Source organism: Rhagoletis pomonella, unplaced genomic scaffold, assembly GCF_013731165.1.
Source record: "Rhagoletis pomonella isolate Grant_MI unplaced genomic scaffold, Rhpom_1.0 Rhpom_scaffold_00017, whole genome shotgun sequence".
NCBI classification, from domain to species: domain Eukaryota; kingdom Metazoa; phylum Arthropoda; class Insecta; order Diptera; family Tephritidae; genus Rhagoletis; species Rhagoletis pomonella.
Window position 1 is genome coordinate 1,502,709 of NW_023458571.1, and position 19,436 is coordinate 1,522,144.

General features: G+C 34.9%; 1 protein-coding gene across 1 annotated transcript in view; it reads left to right on the forward strand.

Annotated features, from left to right (window-relative positions):
* Positions 1 to 19,436, forward strand: part of LOC118749513 (blastoderm-specific protein 25D) — a gene marked incomplete at its 5' end in the record, with an annotated part of 133,018 nt that overhangs the window by 74,936 nt on the left and 38,646 nt on the right. Inside the window, 2 exon segments of the mRNA XM_036484306.1 lie at positions 5,585 to 5,957; positions 6,163 to 6,274. Of these exon segments, the coding sequence (XP_036340199.1) occupies positions 5,585 to 5,957; positions 6,163 to 6,274 (485 nt within the window).

The window sequence follows — 19,436 nt, forward strand, 5'->3', positions numbered from 1 at the left end:
TGTTGGTTTTTGTTAATATTTCTATTATTAGAATGTTTAACTTTTAGTTAACTTTTAGTCCTTAAGTTATTTGTTTTTGTTATTTTTATGGCCTTATAACAATTATATTCAACAATTGTTTTTATGAGCTCGAGGCCGCATTAAGTGCAAACTTATTGTGGAAAAGCAACAATAATTTGAAAATATGGTAGAAGTGATAGCTATTTCGGAAATCACTCATGTGGTTCTTGGTTTTGTTGGTTTTTGTTAATATTTCTATTATTTGAATGTTTAACTTTTAGGTGTGCTCGTCCTTAAGTTATTTGTTTTTGTTATTTTTATGGTCTTATAACAATTATATTCAATAATTTTTTTTTATGAGCTCGAGGCCGTATTAAGTGCAAACTTATTGTGGAAAAGCAACAATAATTTGAAAAAATGGTAGAAGTGATAGCTATTTCGGAAATCACCACATTTCCTCATCAGACTTCTTTCAGTAGGATTCGAACCGACGATCACCACTGACTCAGCCAGTTGCCTACGCACTGTGCTAAGTTTGTCTTGTTAATTCTTGTTGCTTATTTTCCACTATTTCACTTTGCTAAGCCAACTACAATCAAGCGCAGCTATTCCGCTGCAATTCACTTGATCATGTGGTTGTTGGTTTTGTTGGTTTTTGTTAATTTTATATTATTAGAATGTTTAATTTTTAGGTGTGCTCGTCCTTAAGTTATTTGTTTTTGTTATTTTTATGGCCTTATAACAATTATATTCAACAATTTTTTTTATGAGCTCGAGGCCGTATTCAGTGCAAACTTATTGTGGAAAAGCAACAATAATTTGAAAATAAATAATATAAAAAAAACTTTTTAATATACAACGCTTTTATAAATGGACTAAAAAGTAGAAAATAATATTTCTCAGTCCCATAGAATTTGTTTTGATAACTTTTGATTTTGAAATTTTAGCAAAAGTCATTATAAACAATCTATGAAATTGAAAATGAAAAACGTGGAGCGCATGCAATACAAAGCATTCGATTTAATTGACAATAGTCAAACTACATAACGTAGACCTAAAATTTCTACAGCGAAAGTAGAACTTTGAAATCGATTTTAAGCGGTCGTTATTCATATACCCACATACATACATACTTATATTACTTTTCATATCAATTCAAGTGTATTACATGCGCCCCACGCTTTTCATTTTCAATTTCATAGATTGTTTATAATGACTTTTGCTAAAATTTCAAAATCAAAAGTTATCAAAACAAATTCTATGGGACTGAGAAATATTATTTTCTACTTTTTAGTCCATTTATAAAAGCATTGTATATTAAAAATTTTTATTTTATTTTATTTATTTTCTACTTTTTAGTCCTGTCTGAATAAAATTTTCCAATAGATATTAAAATAATTCAATGATATTAATAGAAAGGTGCACACACATGCATTTACATATGTATGTACATACAAACGAGCACCAATTAATTTTATTTAAAGAAATGGCGTGTCGTCTATTTCCGCTGTAGCAAACGGAGTACATAGGGCGACATCTAGATGTCATCTACCTCGCCCTATTCACTACAGATGTCGCCCTATGCACTGTGCTTTTTTATAGGAACTTTTCAAAGCAAAGGTTTTATGGTGTCGGACACACAACATTGAAAGTTTCTGGATCCACAACATTGAAAGTTTCTGGACACACAACATTGCAAGTTGATAAAAGCGTTGTAAAATGGTAGAAGTGATAGCTATTTCGGAAATCACCACATTTCCTCATCAGACTTCTTCAGTAGGATCACCACTGACTCAGCCAGTTGCCTACACACTGTGCTAAGTTTGTCTTGTTAATTCTTGTTGCTTATTTTCCATTATTTCACTATTTTTGAATATAATTGTTATAAGGCCATAAAAATAACAAAAACAAATAACGGTTATTTTTAAATAAAAAATGGTGGGTTCAGGAACCATATGGGACCTATTTTGATGTTGCACTCGACCATAGCTACAACCTACACTAGGTTTTGTGTCGGGCGTACTTCATGACTTTTTTTGTAGCACCGTGTAATTAATGCAAAGAATTGTTCATGAAAATAATTGTGAATATCCTGACCAACTTTTGACAAAGTCCTAGCTTGTCGTAACGACGTCGATTCGAAGTTATCCCGCTCTGTGGCAAATTGGGAAAACTGAATATATCAGAAATGGAGTTTTTGTTTGTATTTCTGACCCACAGATATATATCTATGTATGAAGAAAAACGCCCACATGTGCGCAAATTAATAAGGGAAAGATAGTTTCGCGATCTGTTCTCACTTTTAAAAGCTAATTCTTTACCCATCAGTTTTTGATGTCTTAATAGTTTTGCTGTAGTTTAGTATTATATTATACACTAGCCAATGCCCGCTTACTTCGCGGCGCCTGATAAGAGCTTTTGCGTTGGCCAATGCAAAAGAGCGTTGAAAAACAAAATTAGTCTGTAAAGTCAAAATTTTTGATTTAAGTTGAAACCACTAAGGCGCAGTATCCTCCTCACACATAGGCCAATAATAGTAACGCTGTGATACCATATGGAATACCAATCCCTTTCGGTGTCATGAGCTTTACCGATGGTCTTATTTCCACCTGTGAGATCTCTGCCAAGCATGCGTAATCTTTTTGTATGATCTTGCAACTACAACATTGGTGCGATGCGTATGCCAATAACAGTTCTTATAGGGAAACTCAAGAGCACAGAAGTGCGTTTTCTGTTATAGGAGGGCCAAGAATCCTCGGTGTCCCACAGGATGAAACGTTTTCCGGAACATTGCTAAATGAGTCGAGCGATCTCTTAAGTATCTTTTATGCTTGAAATACAATACCGGCGAACGGCAAACTTCGCCGAATTGGGCGATGCTGTCGTTCACCGTTCGCCCAGCTATTTCGCCTACTTAAACAGAATTAGAGCGGTAGCGAAAACAGCTGATCCCATTTGGTCGCCTTTATAATTTGGGTGACCATATTTAGAAAAAACTAAACCATATTTAGAAATGAGGAAATGATAACAAATATAAATGTAAAACAAAGAAAGATTATTATAAATAATTTGTTTCAAGCCAGATTTAACGAATCCACAACTATATTTTTCAAACAACAAAAAAAAAAAAATCGTGTTTAGGTTGTTTTCTTTTAAAACTTTGAAAGCAAAAAACAAATACGGCCACCTTTGGCACGCACAGCTGTCATCGCCCAGCAGGGCGATAGAAATAAATCTATCGCCATGAAACGCCGCCAAGCGAACTTCGCATTTCGCTTTGGCTGTGTTCAATTTCATATGCTTGCGGGTGTTCTAATTTTGACAGCGCGAATTTCGCTGTGGTGAGTTCGCCGTTCGCCGGCATTGTATTTCAGCTATTAAATGAAGCAATTAATATACATACCTATGGTGATCTTTCCTTGTTAATTCACCACTTTTACAATTCGTGGTAAAATTTATGAACTGATTTCTGGGTAGATGCAAGACCGCATGATCGTGCATGCGGGCGTCAGAAAAACTTAACCCCATCCTTCATTTAGACATCTGAAAACTAAATTCGTATAACTTAAACATAGGGACAAAGCAGACCAACCACACGGGGTTTCTAGACATTTCGGCTGCAGCGCCATCCATTGGGTTAATTTTCTGCAAAACCCAGGTACATAGCTCACATTTAAAATTTGAACGAAATCGGTTAATAAATACGAGTTTTATAAATAACTCTACTCCAGCACCACCTAGCGAGTTTTCTAGTAGCATGTAATTGGACCATATATGTATGTAAGATAACCTCCGACAATCTGACGAAACTCTATTCAGTGGTTTTTGAGTTTATTCCGAGCAACAAAAACGGCTATCATTTTATGCAAATAGGTATGTAGATAGGACAGTTCATAGCAAAACTCGTAAAAGCAAAGCTCCATTCCTTTTGAAACATTTAAAAAAATTTTTCAAAATTTTCACATAAATACAATAGTTCAATGGGATTTAGAAATCTAGGAGAAAATGGTTCCCAATCGAATGATATTTGCGCGTTTACGTAAATGTATATCGATCCAGCCTTTCCCATAATTACCACTTTTCGCCACACCTACGGTATTGATAACATATGTAGCTGTGTAGAATTTCAGGACGTTAGCGTAAGCAGTTCCAGAGATAAGCTATATGAGAAGTTCAGTGTGTATGGAAGGAAGGAGCACCGCCCCCTTACCCAATGCATTTGCAATATATGCATCAGTGCTAAATTTCAGTTCCCCAGCGTAATCGGTTTAAGAGATATATTGGTGTTTTACGTTTTAGTCTGTATAAGAATTTTAGGAATATCCCGAGCTACAAACCGAGCAAATATTTGGTCAGAATATTTATTTTCAAGGTGTTGCCAAATGTGAACCAAGTCGGTGCAGTCGTTTAGTAGTTTAGTGAAATCCATTGTAAAGAGAACTGTATGAAATTGTAAAACGTGACGTCTCAGATTTCTTAATTTTTTGGCAGCAACAACGAAAAGTTTTAATTTTTTTTAGCGAAAAACCTTCCACACAGAAATAAAAAAAATTAAGTTTGTGGTTATATCAAGGCGAAATTTTGAGAACGGTCCGTTGCTAACTCTAAATATAACAACGACGCACTGGAAAAAGTTAATACGTTCAAATACCTAATGATCGACGATAAACTAAAACAAAAAAAAAAAATGGATTCTATATTTTCAATTAGAGCTCTAGCAATATGTTCATCGGTGAAAACTGCATTTAATTCCATACATTAGCTTTTGCGTGATGCGCTTACAAACATACAGACAAACGTACCGAAAATTTAGATTTGGCTTCTGTTGATCTAATAAGCCCCCTATTAATTTTTCTTTAACATTTATTATACACAGATATCGACCTATTGTAATTTTATTATTCTCAAGTACTCTCGTTTGATACCCATATGGCAACACTTAGTTTATATTATAAATTTAACTGAATTAAAGTTTTCAAATAAGTGGCAACCCGCTTCAAGAATATTTTCAAAAGTAAGCTTCCTCATCCTCTTTAGTTTAATCTTCGTTTTGAATACTTCATTTATTTTACAAATTTTAATGAATACAATTTTTCAATCAGTTGGCAAATCCCCTAAAGATATTTTCAGCATTAAAATTTCCTATCGTCTTTAGTTTGATGCCAATATTGCAGTATTTAATTTATGCTATCAATTAAATTAAATTAAAGTTTTCAAATAGGTGGCAACCTTCCACAAAAATATTTTCAGCTGTAAGCCTTTGTAAATTTCTTTCTTTTGACAGCCATATTGCAGTATTCACTTTACCGTACCAATTGACATAAACTGAAATTTTAAACACAGGTGGCGAGTGATGCGCGAACAAACATACAGACAGACAGACAGACAGACACACAGGCAGACAAAAATTCTAAAAATGGTTGGTTTGGCTTCTGGTGCTCTAATAAAGACTCCCCACATTACTTTTTCTTTAATATCTATAATGTACAGACATCGACCTGTTACAATTTTATTATATGTATAGATATTATTTAATAACCTATCATTATAAATTGAATACTGCGATTTTTTTCCTTCTTTATAGAAATAATCTCACAACGTCTGAAACTACAATATTTAGTACCACTCCAGTGGACACCATCGCACCTATTGAAAAGCCGTTTGAGTGGGAAACAGATGATGTCTCTTCTACAGCATCAGCCAAAAGTTCCGCAGGCAATAGTCCTGCGTCAACAAATAGTGCATGTCAGTCACACACACAGCAGCAGTGCAAAAAGTCGCGTAGTACCGCAAATAGTGTATCTGGTCTGGCTATAAAGGAAGAGCTAAAGCGGTTAAAATTCTTCGAAATATCTTTAAAGGAACAAGTTAAGAACTTATCTTTGCAACGAGATGGATTGGTAATGGAACTGCAGCAGTTGCAAGAGGCCCGCCCTATGCTAGAAAAGGCGTTTGCGGTACGCAAATACAACATATTAGGGCTGTTCAGGATGTTGTGGAAATGGTCTTGGATTTACAGTTGGAGTTTCATTTGAAAACCGTGTGCATTTTATTGTTGTGAATTTACAAATGCAACGCAAAGGCATATGCAAATGCACAAGATCCTGAACAGGCCTATTGTTCACTCCACTTTTTTACCCACTTATTTTCTACATACTACAGCGTACCTTACATCCAAGTATTACACAGCGCGTAAACCAACTGGAACTACGAAATCGTCATTTGCAAAATGCTATCAAGCAACAGCAACAACAAACAGAATCCCTAATGCAGCGTAAGTATAGTGGCGTAATTCAAGTTAGTAAAAACTGGGGCATATTTATTTTCCCTCGTTTACGTTGAGAGTAATAACAACCTAAATTTAATTACCCATCTCAAGTTTTTGTCTATTCACAGTTGCATTTCTGGCATCTAGTTAGTAGATTCAACCTAATCAAACACATCCCAAAGAGCGACTACTGTAATATATATTTTTTTTTATAAAAATCGGTCGGTTGAATATTTGCATGATCGAAAATAATTTTTTATAAAGTAGGTAACGGGTAGAAGATTATACCGTCGGTCCCTCCAAGAGTAGCACATTTTACTATTCGCGTCGAAGACTAGCACATTTCATTATTTGCGTGGAAGAGTAGCACGTTTCAGATTTTTGAATAGGAAAGAAGCACATTTCAGATTCTCAAGTGGAAAAGTATCAAATTTCAGATTTTCGCGTGGAAGACAAAACTTATATGTAATCAGGGTTGCGTGATTTTAAATAAGTCCAATCACAAAGCCATAAATCAAATTTATTTCTGAATTTAAAGTTGCATCAAATCCTAAATAAATTGTATTTGTGATTTGATTTGTCGACTAAATGAAAAATTAAATTTACTTGTGATTTGATTCATCAACCAAATATAATAATGATCTGTCCGAATAAGAAATCAAATTTATTTGTGATCTGATTCGCCAAGCAAATAAAAAATAACTTTTATTTGTAATTTGATTCGTAGACCAAATAAAGAATACGATTTATTTGCGATTTGATTTGCAGAGCGAATCGATTCGGAATTTTTCAACTAAATAATACTTTTTTATGCAACGCAAATGCGATTTTAAATTTTTGCCAACTTCCAGTTCTACGAAAATTGGCGGGCTTTTCGCGATTTTTGGGATTCTCGAGACTATATCTTTATCTTCGAAACTACTTCCGGATTGAAGTAGGAAAATACCTGAAAATAGTATTTGCGTTGCACAAAAAAGTATTATGTATTTAGTTGAAAAATCACGCATCAAATTCATTCGCTCTACAAAATCACAAATAAATTTGATTTCCTATCTTGTGGTCGTTGTAGCGGCTACAACAACCCCGCCCAGATCGGCTAGTATCTCAGTCGTTGTCGTCAAGCTCAACTAACGGAAGACCCATCAAGACCAAGCGTGCAGCCTCTATAGGGTCTGTCCACAGGGACAGAGGCGTTAGTTGTGTGGGGTTTTCCGGGCATACGAAGAAATGTTTCGTGTCGTGGGGTGTCTCTCCGCTTGCCGGATACTAATTTGGCACATCTGCATCTAATCTGCTCAGGTATGAGTTCAGCCTGCTGCAGTAGCCAGAGTGAAGTTGGGCTGTTGTGATCCGAGTCTCCCGACGCAGACGAAGCTCTGTCTCGTCTACGTCAGGTAGGTGTGTGCCCAGAACGGCATTCACCGGTCTGGAGTCTACGTAACTTGAGATTGACTCCCTGTGAATGCCGCTCAGACCCTGTCGGCATGCTGATGGGGCCAGAGATTGCTTTATGAACCTCTGGATCTCGTCCGTCAGTTCGTATAGATGCCTTCTGTGGTGCGATTCACTACGCGATTTTAACAACTCTTGTTATTGTTAAGTCAGCTAAACGACAATTTTAACAATTTAGCTATTCAGTGAACGTTCCCCTAACAACATTCGTTAGCGCCAAATCAGCTGTTGTCGTTAACGATAACAAAGGCCGCTTATTTGACGACGTCTAGATTGGAGTTGTTAATAAATGTTATAATTTTTTCGTAAAGAAAAACTGCACAGCACCGCTAGCAAAAAAAAATTTCAAAAATCAAAGGATTTTTCAGCAACATCAAACCTGCACTTTACTGTACTAAAATTTAATGTGATACAAAACTGCATACATAATTATTCTGATTAAAAACTTGAAGTTTTACGAAAGTTTTTTGAATTTGAACAAGTAATATAAATTAAATAACAAAAAAATAGTTTGTTAAAACTTGTCTATATGGGTTCCGGTTATAATTTTTCAATAGGGCGTAAAACAAATGTAGAAAACTGGAAGCTAAAAGGTGATATGTCTATTTTTTAACCTTACAGGAACTGAATATGCCTTGAATTTAAGGGAATTGAATAATTAAAGTTTTCAATTTAATACGTGTACACCGTTTATTAAAAATATATATATCATATAACTTTGTATGTGCATATTTAAATATTTCTTTATTAATCATCATAACACGCCCCTTTTTCTTATAACACTAATCTTCTTCCATGAATTTGGAATTGATTTTACATACCCCAGTACCAAGTCCCAATACTTTACCATGAACACCTCTAGAGATAAGCAGTATAAAACAGTTAAATTTGTACAGGAGTAACCATGTCCCCTTTTCGAATAACGCAAATCTTTCTCCATGAGTATGGAATTAATTTTGTATACACATCTCGGTGCCAAGTTTCAGTCCTCTGCAATAAACACCTCCAGAGATATGCAGCATAGAAAAATCAATTTGCATGGGAATTGCCACACCACCTTTTCCAATAACTCTAATTTTTCTCCATGAATATGGTATTAGTTTCACATACATACATACATATGTATTTCCATACCAGCTTGAGTGCTTTACCCCAAACATTTGAAGAGATATGCAATATGAAACTTTCAGTCAGTATGGGAGGTGCTACGCCTCTTTCCCAAAAACGTTCATTTTTCTTCGTGAATATGAACATGATTTCACACAGTGTTGGCAAACTGTTAATCTGATAAACGATTAAAAATTAACGATTAAAATGTTAATCGCGTTTGACGATTAAAATTAATTAGTCGTAATCAACTGTACGATTAATGATAACATTTTTTTAATCGTTAATCGCTGGCTGCGATTACGTTTAATTAATTTAAAACATTAATCGTTAATCCAATTAAAAATAAAATCTGCTTAATTTGTCTAGTTTGTCCGAGTTTGAGGAACCCGACTTAGCCATACCGGATTAGCTTGGTTTGTGTGCAAATGGAAATTCCAGCATAACTTAATTAATCCCCAAACCTACTTGATCAAATTAAGAGTTAATGATTAAACTATTAACTGTTTAGTCAGATTAAAATTAATCATGATTAACTGTAATCAGATTGAATTTAATCGAATTAGCTAACTGATTAAAACATCAATCGATTAATGCCAACATTGATTTCTCATACATATCACTATACCCAGTTTCAGTTCTCCCCCACAAATACTTCCAGAGATATGTATGTAATATGAAAATTCCAATTTGTATGGGAGGGGCCTTGTATTACCGGACTTACTTTCAGTCTAAGACCATCCTTCCGAAATCCGTGGTAAGTGTACTAAATTTCTTCTGGTTAAGGAAGTAGCCTATTTTTCAATCCAGGTCATAAACCATCTTTGAGAAAAATTTCATTTTCAAACAATTCTTAAAAAAGTAGCCTATTTTCCAGTCTAGCCCCTAAGCTATCTGTGTGCAAACTTTCATGCAAATCAGTTCAGTCATTTACGCGTATTAATTTAATTTAACTTTCCTAATACGTGATAACTCTTTAAATAGTAGCCTATTTTCCAAGATAGGTCATAAGCTATCTATGTGCGAAATGTCATGCAAATCTGTTCAGTCGTTCCCGCGTATTAATTAAATTAAAACTTTTTTAACAGGTGGTAACCCTTCCAAAAAATTAGCCTATTTTCCACAGACTTTTCCGCGTATTAATTTGATTTAACTTTTTGGCAGGTGGTAACTCTTAAAAGAGTAGCCTATTTTTCAACCTAGCTCATAAGCTATCTGTGTGAAAACTTCCATGCAAATCAGTTCACTCATTTCCGCGTATTAACTAAAGTAAACATTTCTAACAGGTGGCAACTCTTAAAAAAGTAGCCTACTTCTAACCTAGGTCATAAGCTATCTGTGTGCAAAATTTCATGCAAATCCGTTTAGTCGTTTCCGCGTTTTAATTTAATTAAACTTTTTTAACAGGTGGCAACTCTTCCAAAAAATTATCCTATTTCCCACTGTAGGTCATAAGCTATCTGCTTGCAAAATTTCATGCAAATCAATTAAGTCGTTTCCACGTATTAATTTAATGAAACCTTTTTAACAGGTGGCAACTCTTAAGAAAAGTAGCCTATTTTCCAATCTAGGTCATAAGCTATCTGTGTGCAAATTTTCAAGCAAATCCATTCAGTCGTTCCCGCATATTAAATAAATTAAACTTTTTTAACAGGTGGCAACTCTTAAAAAAATAGCCTATTAACTAATCTGGCCCATAAGCTATCTGTGTATATAATTTCATGCAAAGCCGTTCAGTTGTTTCCGCGTGATGATTTCCCAAACATCCAAACATACAAACATTCACGTTTAGAATATTAGTAAGAAATTTTTTGTAAACTTTTGCGAGCTGCGAGCAAAATATAGCAGCAAAATTCAAAATTATGTTGTTTTCTACTTATGTGTATTTATTTATTTTTAATAATTTAATTTTTTATAGTGCCATCTACTATATAACAACAGAAACCAAATAAATACAAGTTTCAAAGCTTGCACAAAATTCACAAAAATCAATCAAACATAAAAAGTTTTCACCAAGATTTCGAACGTTTTATTCAGAATCTCTATAAGATTTTCGGGTATGCAGTTTTGTAGCCCATTCAATTTTAGTCTGATAAAGTGCAAGTTTCAAGTCGCTAAAAGTTGCCCTTGATTTTTTCGATTTTTTTTTTGAAAGGTGTTGCGCATTTTCAGCCAAACAAAATGCTTGTGAATTTTGTGCTCACACGAGCGCCTAGACATATGCAACGGATTTGGGCCCATTAGCGGCAGCACAGTTAGTGAATCGCACAATCGTTACTGCAAACAACAAAAATTGTTAGCTTACAACTCGACAAAACGCATTGTTAAAAGTTAGTGAATCGCGCTACTGGTCAATGTATTTGGTTGACAAATCAAATCACAAATAAATTTTATGACAATCTGAAATGTGCTACGCTTCCACGCGAGAATGTGAAATGTGCTACTTTACCACGCAAAAATCTGAAATGTGCTACTCTTTCACGCAAATAATGGAATGTGCTACTTTTCCAGGCAAAAATCTGAAATGTGCTAGTCTTCCACGCAAATAATGAAATGTGATACTTTTTTTTTTGGTGCGAGGAATCTGAATTTGACATTATTTTTGCGATCCGACAAATATATAGTATATTTTTCATACAAAAAACATCAAAAAATTACAGAAAACGGCCAAAAACGATGATTTTTGAATGGAATTGTTCCAAAAGTTGGTTTTGATAAAAATACGTTCCTAAAAATTGCATCGCAATCAGAGAAGCAAAAGGATACCACCCATAAAAACTGTTACGATTTTGAGCAAAAACTCCAAAATTTTCTATGGTAATTACACCTATTTCAAACTGAAACTGAAATGAAAAAAAGAAACGTCAAAAAATAAGTCCCTTGGTACGGCACCCAATTTGGTAGAAATGACCAAAAAATATGTATATCCAGATATATTTATACATATTTTCCAAATTATAAATGTTTTCCTAATATGAGCCATTCTGTTTTAAGTCGGATGGATTTCATAAAAAGTATTATATCATGTCTCCGATTGGCTTATTTAAAAAAAAAAAAACGTGGTTCAAAAAATGGACGTTTTGCAAGAACCATTTTTAAAACATTTTTCTTTAGGACGAGATGGTTTATTTTGTGAGAATAAACAATTTTTTATAATTTACATTTAGATACATTTAGTAGTAAGGTTTTAAAAATCGAGTTTTTGCAAAAATTTAAATTTATTGCGTATTCCAATAGAATACCTTTCCAGATATAATATTTGTACGGCAAGACTTTTCTTTAAGGCGACCAATCCCTTATATACAGAAATATTAAGCCCGTTTCTTTAGCTTTAAAACGACGTTAAGATGAAGTCTCTGCAATGAGCAGAACCCGAGATATAACGATTTGAAGAAGTACATGATTAGTCAGAATCACGAAAAAATGCAAACTCTGACAGATCATATCTCCGAAGAAAAAAAATATAAAAAAAATTCCTCGAACACCTTATTTCATGTATAGAACCCATAACAAAATTTTAAGCCAAACGAAAGTGTGACACCAAATTTGGTGTCCTATATGAAAAAGAATGTCTCATATACATATTTATGAATGTTTTCCAGATATATTTATACATTCTTTCGAAATATGTATATATATAAATTTTTTTCTTTATCTTTGATAAAATTCCAATGAATTTTTTAGTCATCTTCGTCTTCATTATTTTCTTGTAAATTCCAACAAATATCTCCAAATAGAGCAACCAGCACGGGTGGGACATTGGTACAGTAAAAATGTACTTTCTTTTTTAAATTTAAGTATAAAGTACTCAGCAATTGTAAATTTTGATAAAGCTACACCTACATAATTCACTATTATATGAGTTATTACCTAATACGAAAAAAAAATCCAACTTACTGTTATATGGGAGAAAATCCGAGTTATTTCTTCTGTCACGAGTGGGATACAAAAAAAGAACCTGTTTTTGGAGCAGATATATTTTACGGAAATTCTGCGAACTTATTTCACTTTTCTGTGTGAACTTGATGTCTTGAAATAAAATAAGAACCACGAATACTAACAAAGCAAAAACTTACACAAAAATTATTGCTTTATTATAAAAAAAATCCGAAATTCTTGTCACGGGGGCGACACGAACGAATTTTTATATAATAAGGAGCTTTTAGTGTGGTCCATATTTTAGATTATTTATTAAAAAATATAAGAAGCCAAGTAGAGACTCAATTCACTCACGTTTTATCTTAGGAGAGAGCAATTAATACCGAAGAAAATGCTTAGCATTTCCCCCTCATCCTCTGCGTCTACCTCAACAACTGTCCCAGCCGTGACAGCTACGGGTGGGACATGCTACTCTGTTGAATCATTCTTATCTAACTATATGGAAACGAATATGCAATTGTGGTAAACATTTGCCAGGATTTTCTAACATTATGTAACAATCACGAAACACAGCCCCATCTTCTGCAATAAAATATAGCAACTTTTAGCTTTTTTGTCACGGGTGGGACATGGCCAATACTGCTTAATAATTTCATATATCGTTGGCTTAGTTCGCAAACGTGCTAAGTCCACTTTTTATGTAAATTGAGATTTTGATGCAGTAAGATAGCATAACTGAAAATACATCATTACCAAAAAAGAAAATTACCGTAATGTCGTTTTTACTTGTTGTTATGCATTGGTACGCAAATGTGCTAAGTCCAAAAAAATCAAAAAAATATATATTCACGTCTGTCCGTGTACACGATAACTCGAGATATCTCAACGAAATTTGGTATGTAGGATGCCCTTTATCCAAGGTAAGTTGGTATTAAAAATGGGCGAATCTGAATGTAACCACGCCCATTTCCGATATAAAGGTATTTTCTAAAGATGCAAAAAACTACGATATTTCAGTAAATATTGGATGCAAATTGTTCAAAATTAGTATGTGAAGTACAATTTTTGTAAAAACTATTGTTGTGCAATTTTTGGAAAATGGGCGTGACCCCGCTCACCTATTATGAAATGCTTTATCTCATTAGCCCATTCACCAAACTCGGTAAGAGCCTAATTTAGGGTCTAGCTAAGAAATCTGTTGAAAATCTAATTCACTTAAAATCGATTATCGCGATAACCACTCAGAGAAAATTAGATTATCAGACATGTTCTGCAAATCGTACGATTTCAAATCGGTGCGATTTACAAAATCTATTTCGGAGGATATATAACAAAGAGGGAAAAATTTGGCGCTAAATCGATGGACATAACGTAAATGATGTGTTTCTAGCAGTTTCCATATGAAACATTTAATACTTTGATTAAAAATATACAACAATACTTTGCAAATCGCACCGATTTGAAATCGTACGATTTGCAGAACATGCCTGTATGATACATTTTTGGATAACGGGCATGGCGCCGCCTACTTATGACCACAAATTTGTAACTCGGTAACCAATTCATCAATTTCTACCAAACTCTGTGTACTTAATAAACCTGGTATGGAAAAGCAATTCGTTGAAAATTATTCAAATCGGACCAAAATTACATTCGCTTCCCGTATATCTAACGATAAATTTCAGATCTCTTAATCTCTTAACAATAAATAAGACTGCGTGACACCGCCCAATTTATGACTACAAGGTGTATTTCGGTAGCCACTTTAGCGATTTCTACTAAACGTGGTTTAATTATTTCATTGAGTTTAACTCAGGATATTATCGAAAACGTTTGAAATCGGGAAAAAGACCCTGCTTACGACAGTATTTGATACCTGCGCCGGGTAGATAAAGTTCGGTTTCGCCTAAACTTTACCTCTTTACTTGCTTTTAATTATTTTATTTTATAAATGGTACATAAATTTACGACTTAAAATTGTTATTTTTGTTAATAGCAATGAAATAAAACTGTATTAGGTTATAATTCAGTTTAAAACAGTAAAATATATTTGAAGTAAACAATTAAATATTTTAACAATAAAAAATAATGGAAAAAAGGTTGATAGAAAATGTGCTAAGTCCACATTAAAAGAATAAAATCTTAAAGAGAAAATGTGGTAAGTCCTAAAAGAGCCTATAAGTCTGCAACAGCTTTATTTTGAAATTGGCCGATTATTGGTACTAAAACAAGACGAACTAAGGAATAAAACTGCATTTACAGATTAGAAAAATATTGACAACAAAAAAAGTTAGACGGTTTTTTGTCCCTCCTGAAAAATAAAAAAAAATGGACTTAGCACGTTTGCGAACTAAGCCAACGATATATGCTTAATAATTTAATATAACACAATAGGAGTATTGCAAAGTGGTAGCATGCATAGGTAGCAAGCAGAGAAATTCTGTATCAAATACAATAACAAGATACATAAAAACCATGAAGTGAGCGAAACAACTAGCACAGGGTCGCATTTATTTAGCTATGCCTTTTTGCAAAATATATACATGGGTTTCGACGTTACATATTTTTCAGCGATAGGAAATATTGTTTCCCATGTATTTTGTTGTTGTGTGTTTGCAAGTTATGCAATCCGTGCGGTCCGTGCTACATGCAACGGCTTTGCAAGATTTCGAGAATACCCCTAATTTTATTAAAAGCAGATGAGTTCTACTATGTATTTTTCTTACCAAACACTTGAATTATGAATCGCAAATTATTTCACAGTACTTTCATCACAACCTCTTTGAAACTCACTCACAATATTTACTTAGAACTAGATTTCCAAACGTAAAAAGGGTAATAAAAATACATTTAAAGGTTTAATTTGTTATATTTTGGCTGATTCAAGATTTTCACAAATGTCTTATCCACACGTTTGTTAGTTTTATAAAAAAATAATTTTTGTACTAAGGTTCAGTTTCTCATGGAACGAAGGAAAAAAATGTAGTGGCGATTTTTTATGCAGTTAAATTTTTTTTTTACACGTAGATCGTGGATCAACAATTTTGCCCCTAAATTTCACATGGCTACATTCCGCCATCTTGGGATTTTATTTTTTTTCGGTTTTTTTTTGCGATTTGCAAGCTTATTTTGCATTTTCGTAAAAAAAAATCTTGAATACAAATTTGTAGAGAACTTAATTTTTCACATTTTTCATTTAGCAGGTAAAATTAGTTTTTTGTTGTAAATCATTAGTAAAAACTACGAAAAATGTTTAAAATGTCACGGTTTATTATCCACAACTTTTGCACAATTTTTTTTTTTTTTTTTGTACGACGCTTAAATAACGCCCGGGAGCGTTTCAAACATAGCTATTTAAAGGAAGCTGCGTAAAATGCAGTTCCACATCACGTCAACCGGTACAGTACGGTAGCCAAAAGTCTCTAGGACAGATTAGAAAGATTTAGGTCTTAAAATTAAAACATAGACGCCCGCCCCCCATCGAAGACAGTGTGGCCTTTTGGGAAATTCAACATGGCGTCCGAAGTATGGCGTCTAAACTAAGCGCAAATTAGGTTTTTTATGCCACCGGAGAACCCAACTCTAAAAAAGAACAAGTAACTACAGGTTCTTATGTTTTTGAGGCTGCTGATAACGAACCGAAAGCATGATTTTAAAAATTCATAATGGTGAATCCAATATGGCTGCCGAAAAATGAAAATTGATTCGGTCCGCTTGAAACGTTTTCCTCTGGCGTTCTTGGGGCCGATAACAGGCTAACCTAATATTCACGGACGCCGCCAATTTACTGTCAAAAATTTCTCATGCACATACAAGTTGTATGGGACCAACCGAAATTGAACGGCGTGCGTATGATGCTAACTCAATTTCCAATTTTTGTTCTGCGTGACATTTTGATTTGGCGTTTCGCTCAATGAAATCAAATTCAAACGCACGCAAGCCAATTTCGGGTGACGCAAAAAAACAAATTCGACGGCGTACGTACCAAAACGCAAGCCGCGAATATTGGGTTAGCCTAATGTGACCAACTATTTCATAGCTGAAAGAAGTAAAGGTTAGGTTGGGTTAAGTTAACGCAGCGAGCCGATTACGAAATTTCGAATGCGACTAATTTCGATCCCTGAGAGCTCAGTGTTTGTTCAGAAGTGCGATTCAAAATGCTTCCATCTTATCTCGCGAAGGTTGGACAATCTAAAAGAAAGTGTGGAGATGATTCCACTTCATCTTCCTCTTGACAGCTGATACAAAAGGAGCAGTCGAAATTCCTAGTTTCACCGCATGAATGTCAATCGCACAATGGCCTGTCAGAACCCCCATCACTAGACCTTGAGAGGTAACGTGGTTTAAAGTGCCCTATAAAAACATTTTCTGCAACAAAAGTACCCGGTTTCCCTTAGCCTAATAGCAATTTGTGCTGCGACAATTCTGTCTGCAATATCCGCAGGTGCCGTGTTTTACAAGTGACACCTTCTCTAGTGAGTTCCACCAGACTAGGGCTTCTTGAAACAATATAGGCTTAAATCTTGTTTCCTAGAGCTAATTAATTAATTTTGGCGAGAGACCTCACCTTTTACCGATAGCTTCCCCACAGCAGTACAAGACAACCGACACCTTTCCTACCCTTTCCTCAATGTTAGGCTTCTACGACAGCCGCCGTAGATCGCCCACTTAGTTGCCTGGTTCAGGTAACTTTGAGCCAGATCAAAAAGGGTGTATAGAAATCGTCCCTTAACCAAAAGTTCCACCTAATCTTCATAGGCGATCACCCGACTAGGGATGGGTAAACTCGATATTCGAAGCTTCGAAATTCGAACTTTAATCGAATTGTGGCTCTAAAATTCGGATAAAATCGAATTTTTATAAAAAAAAATCGAATTTCGCCTTTATTCGCAAAAAGTCTGCAACTTTCATCTTTCTGACTAAACCTGACATCAATATGTGTGTAAACATGCATACGTATAAGTGTAACGTGAAATCCTTACGAATTTCTTTTGTTCTTGTAAAGCAAAAATTAATCAAAAAATTTGGGGTTGGCTTTCCTTTATGGCCGCTCGTTAAATGGGCGGTGGGCGAAAAGTAAGTGGGCGTGGCACCTCTAACCCACCTTTTTGGAGAGCGAATGAACCGCCATTGACAAAAATGCAACACCCGACCACCTAGATCCCCTATGGTTCACTAGGGACCCCTTAGAATAATTGCCAAAAATCACAATTTTCATTTGCGTTTATTCGCTTGAAAAATGTTAAATATTCATTTGCACAATACATTTTTATATACACATTTTTATAAAACACCCAGTAACCAAAATAGACATCAATGGGGCGGTAGCCCCAGGTTTACCACACAGAAAGGGATTTCTTGTTACCTCATCCTTTCCCAAGGTTACATCACTGGGGCGGTAGCCCCAGTTAGGTCACACAGAAAGGAGAATTCTACGTAGTAAGGGTTATAATCCCTCAGCGCGGCCGAAGGCCGCCTACGCAGAAAGGAATTCTACGCAAAAATACTGTGGACGCAAGTAAAAATTGCGATTTTTGGCCATTTTTCTAAGGGGTCCGTAGGAGGGAACCATAGGGGGCCTAGGTGGTGGGGGTTGCATTTTTGTCAATGGCGGTTCATGCCCTCTCCAAAAAGGTCGGTTGGAGGTGCCACGCCCACATTACAAAGAAACTTTTAAATTTCCAGTAAAAAAAAATTTTGAAAATTCGAAAAAATTCGAATTGGTACCACCAAGTTTCGAATCGAATAATCGAATGGTTGGGCAATGTTCAAAATTCGGTAAAAATTGAATTTCAACCCCCCACTACCCATCCCTACACCCGACTGCCCAATTTTTCCGGTTCCTCTAGAAGATCGTTTACAACCGCAATCCAGAGCAGGGGAGAGAGAACACCACCTTTTGGAGTGTTCCTACTGCCTCTGCACTGTGTGCAGACGCTCGCCCAATCCTCCGCGACAGTTCTGGCACGAAGTAAACTGTAGACAAGCCTTATTAGGTTGGTTTCAACCTCCAGATTATGAATATACACTTAGGTCTCTTTTTATGCGGTACATGCGTTCCTCAGAAAGCCACATAAAAAAGTTTTTTACTTTCATACAAAAACAGGGGATGCGTTACAGCATTTTCAAAAACCGCATTATTCAGATACTCGCATGTAATAAATTCTAAAAACCCGCATAAAAAAATTCAGTGAGTCATTATTGAGCAAAAAAAAACTATTTATTTCTTCACTTCAACACTTATTATTCCATGTAAAACCGAACATTAATGAAATAAATAAAATTTTATCTGTATTTTAACCAAAAAAAAAAATAAAAAATCCACAATAAATACATGAATTATGTAAGAATACATACAAAAAATTTAGAAAAAAAGGTTTTTTCTTAACAGCGGTCGCCCCTTGGCAGGCAATGGCAAACCTCCGAGTGTATTTCTGCCATGAAAAACAGCTTCTCCGAAAAATACAATCGCCGTTAGGAGTCGGCGTAAAACTGTAGGTCCCGCCCCTTTGTGTGACAACATCAAGGCGCACACCACAAATTGGAGGAGAAGCTCAGCCAAACACTAACATATGTGTAAGCGCTAATCTATTATTATTATTATTATTATGTATGAATACAAGGACAAATTATTTATCAGAAGCAATGTCTTTGACACACTGAAAAAAGTAATAAAAACTCTCTGTTTAATATTAGATACATTGTATCGCACATGCATATCTATGTAGTA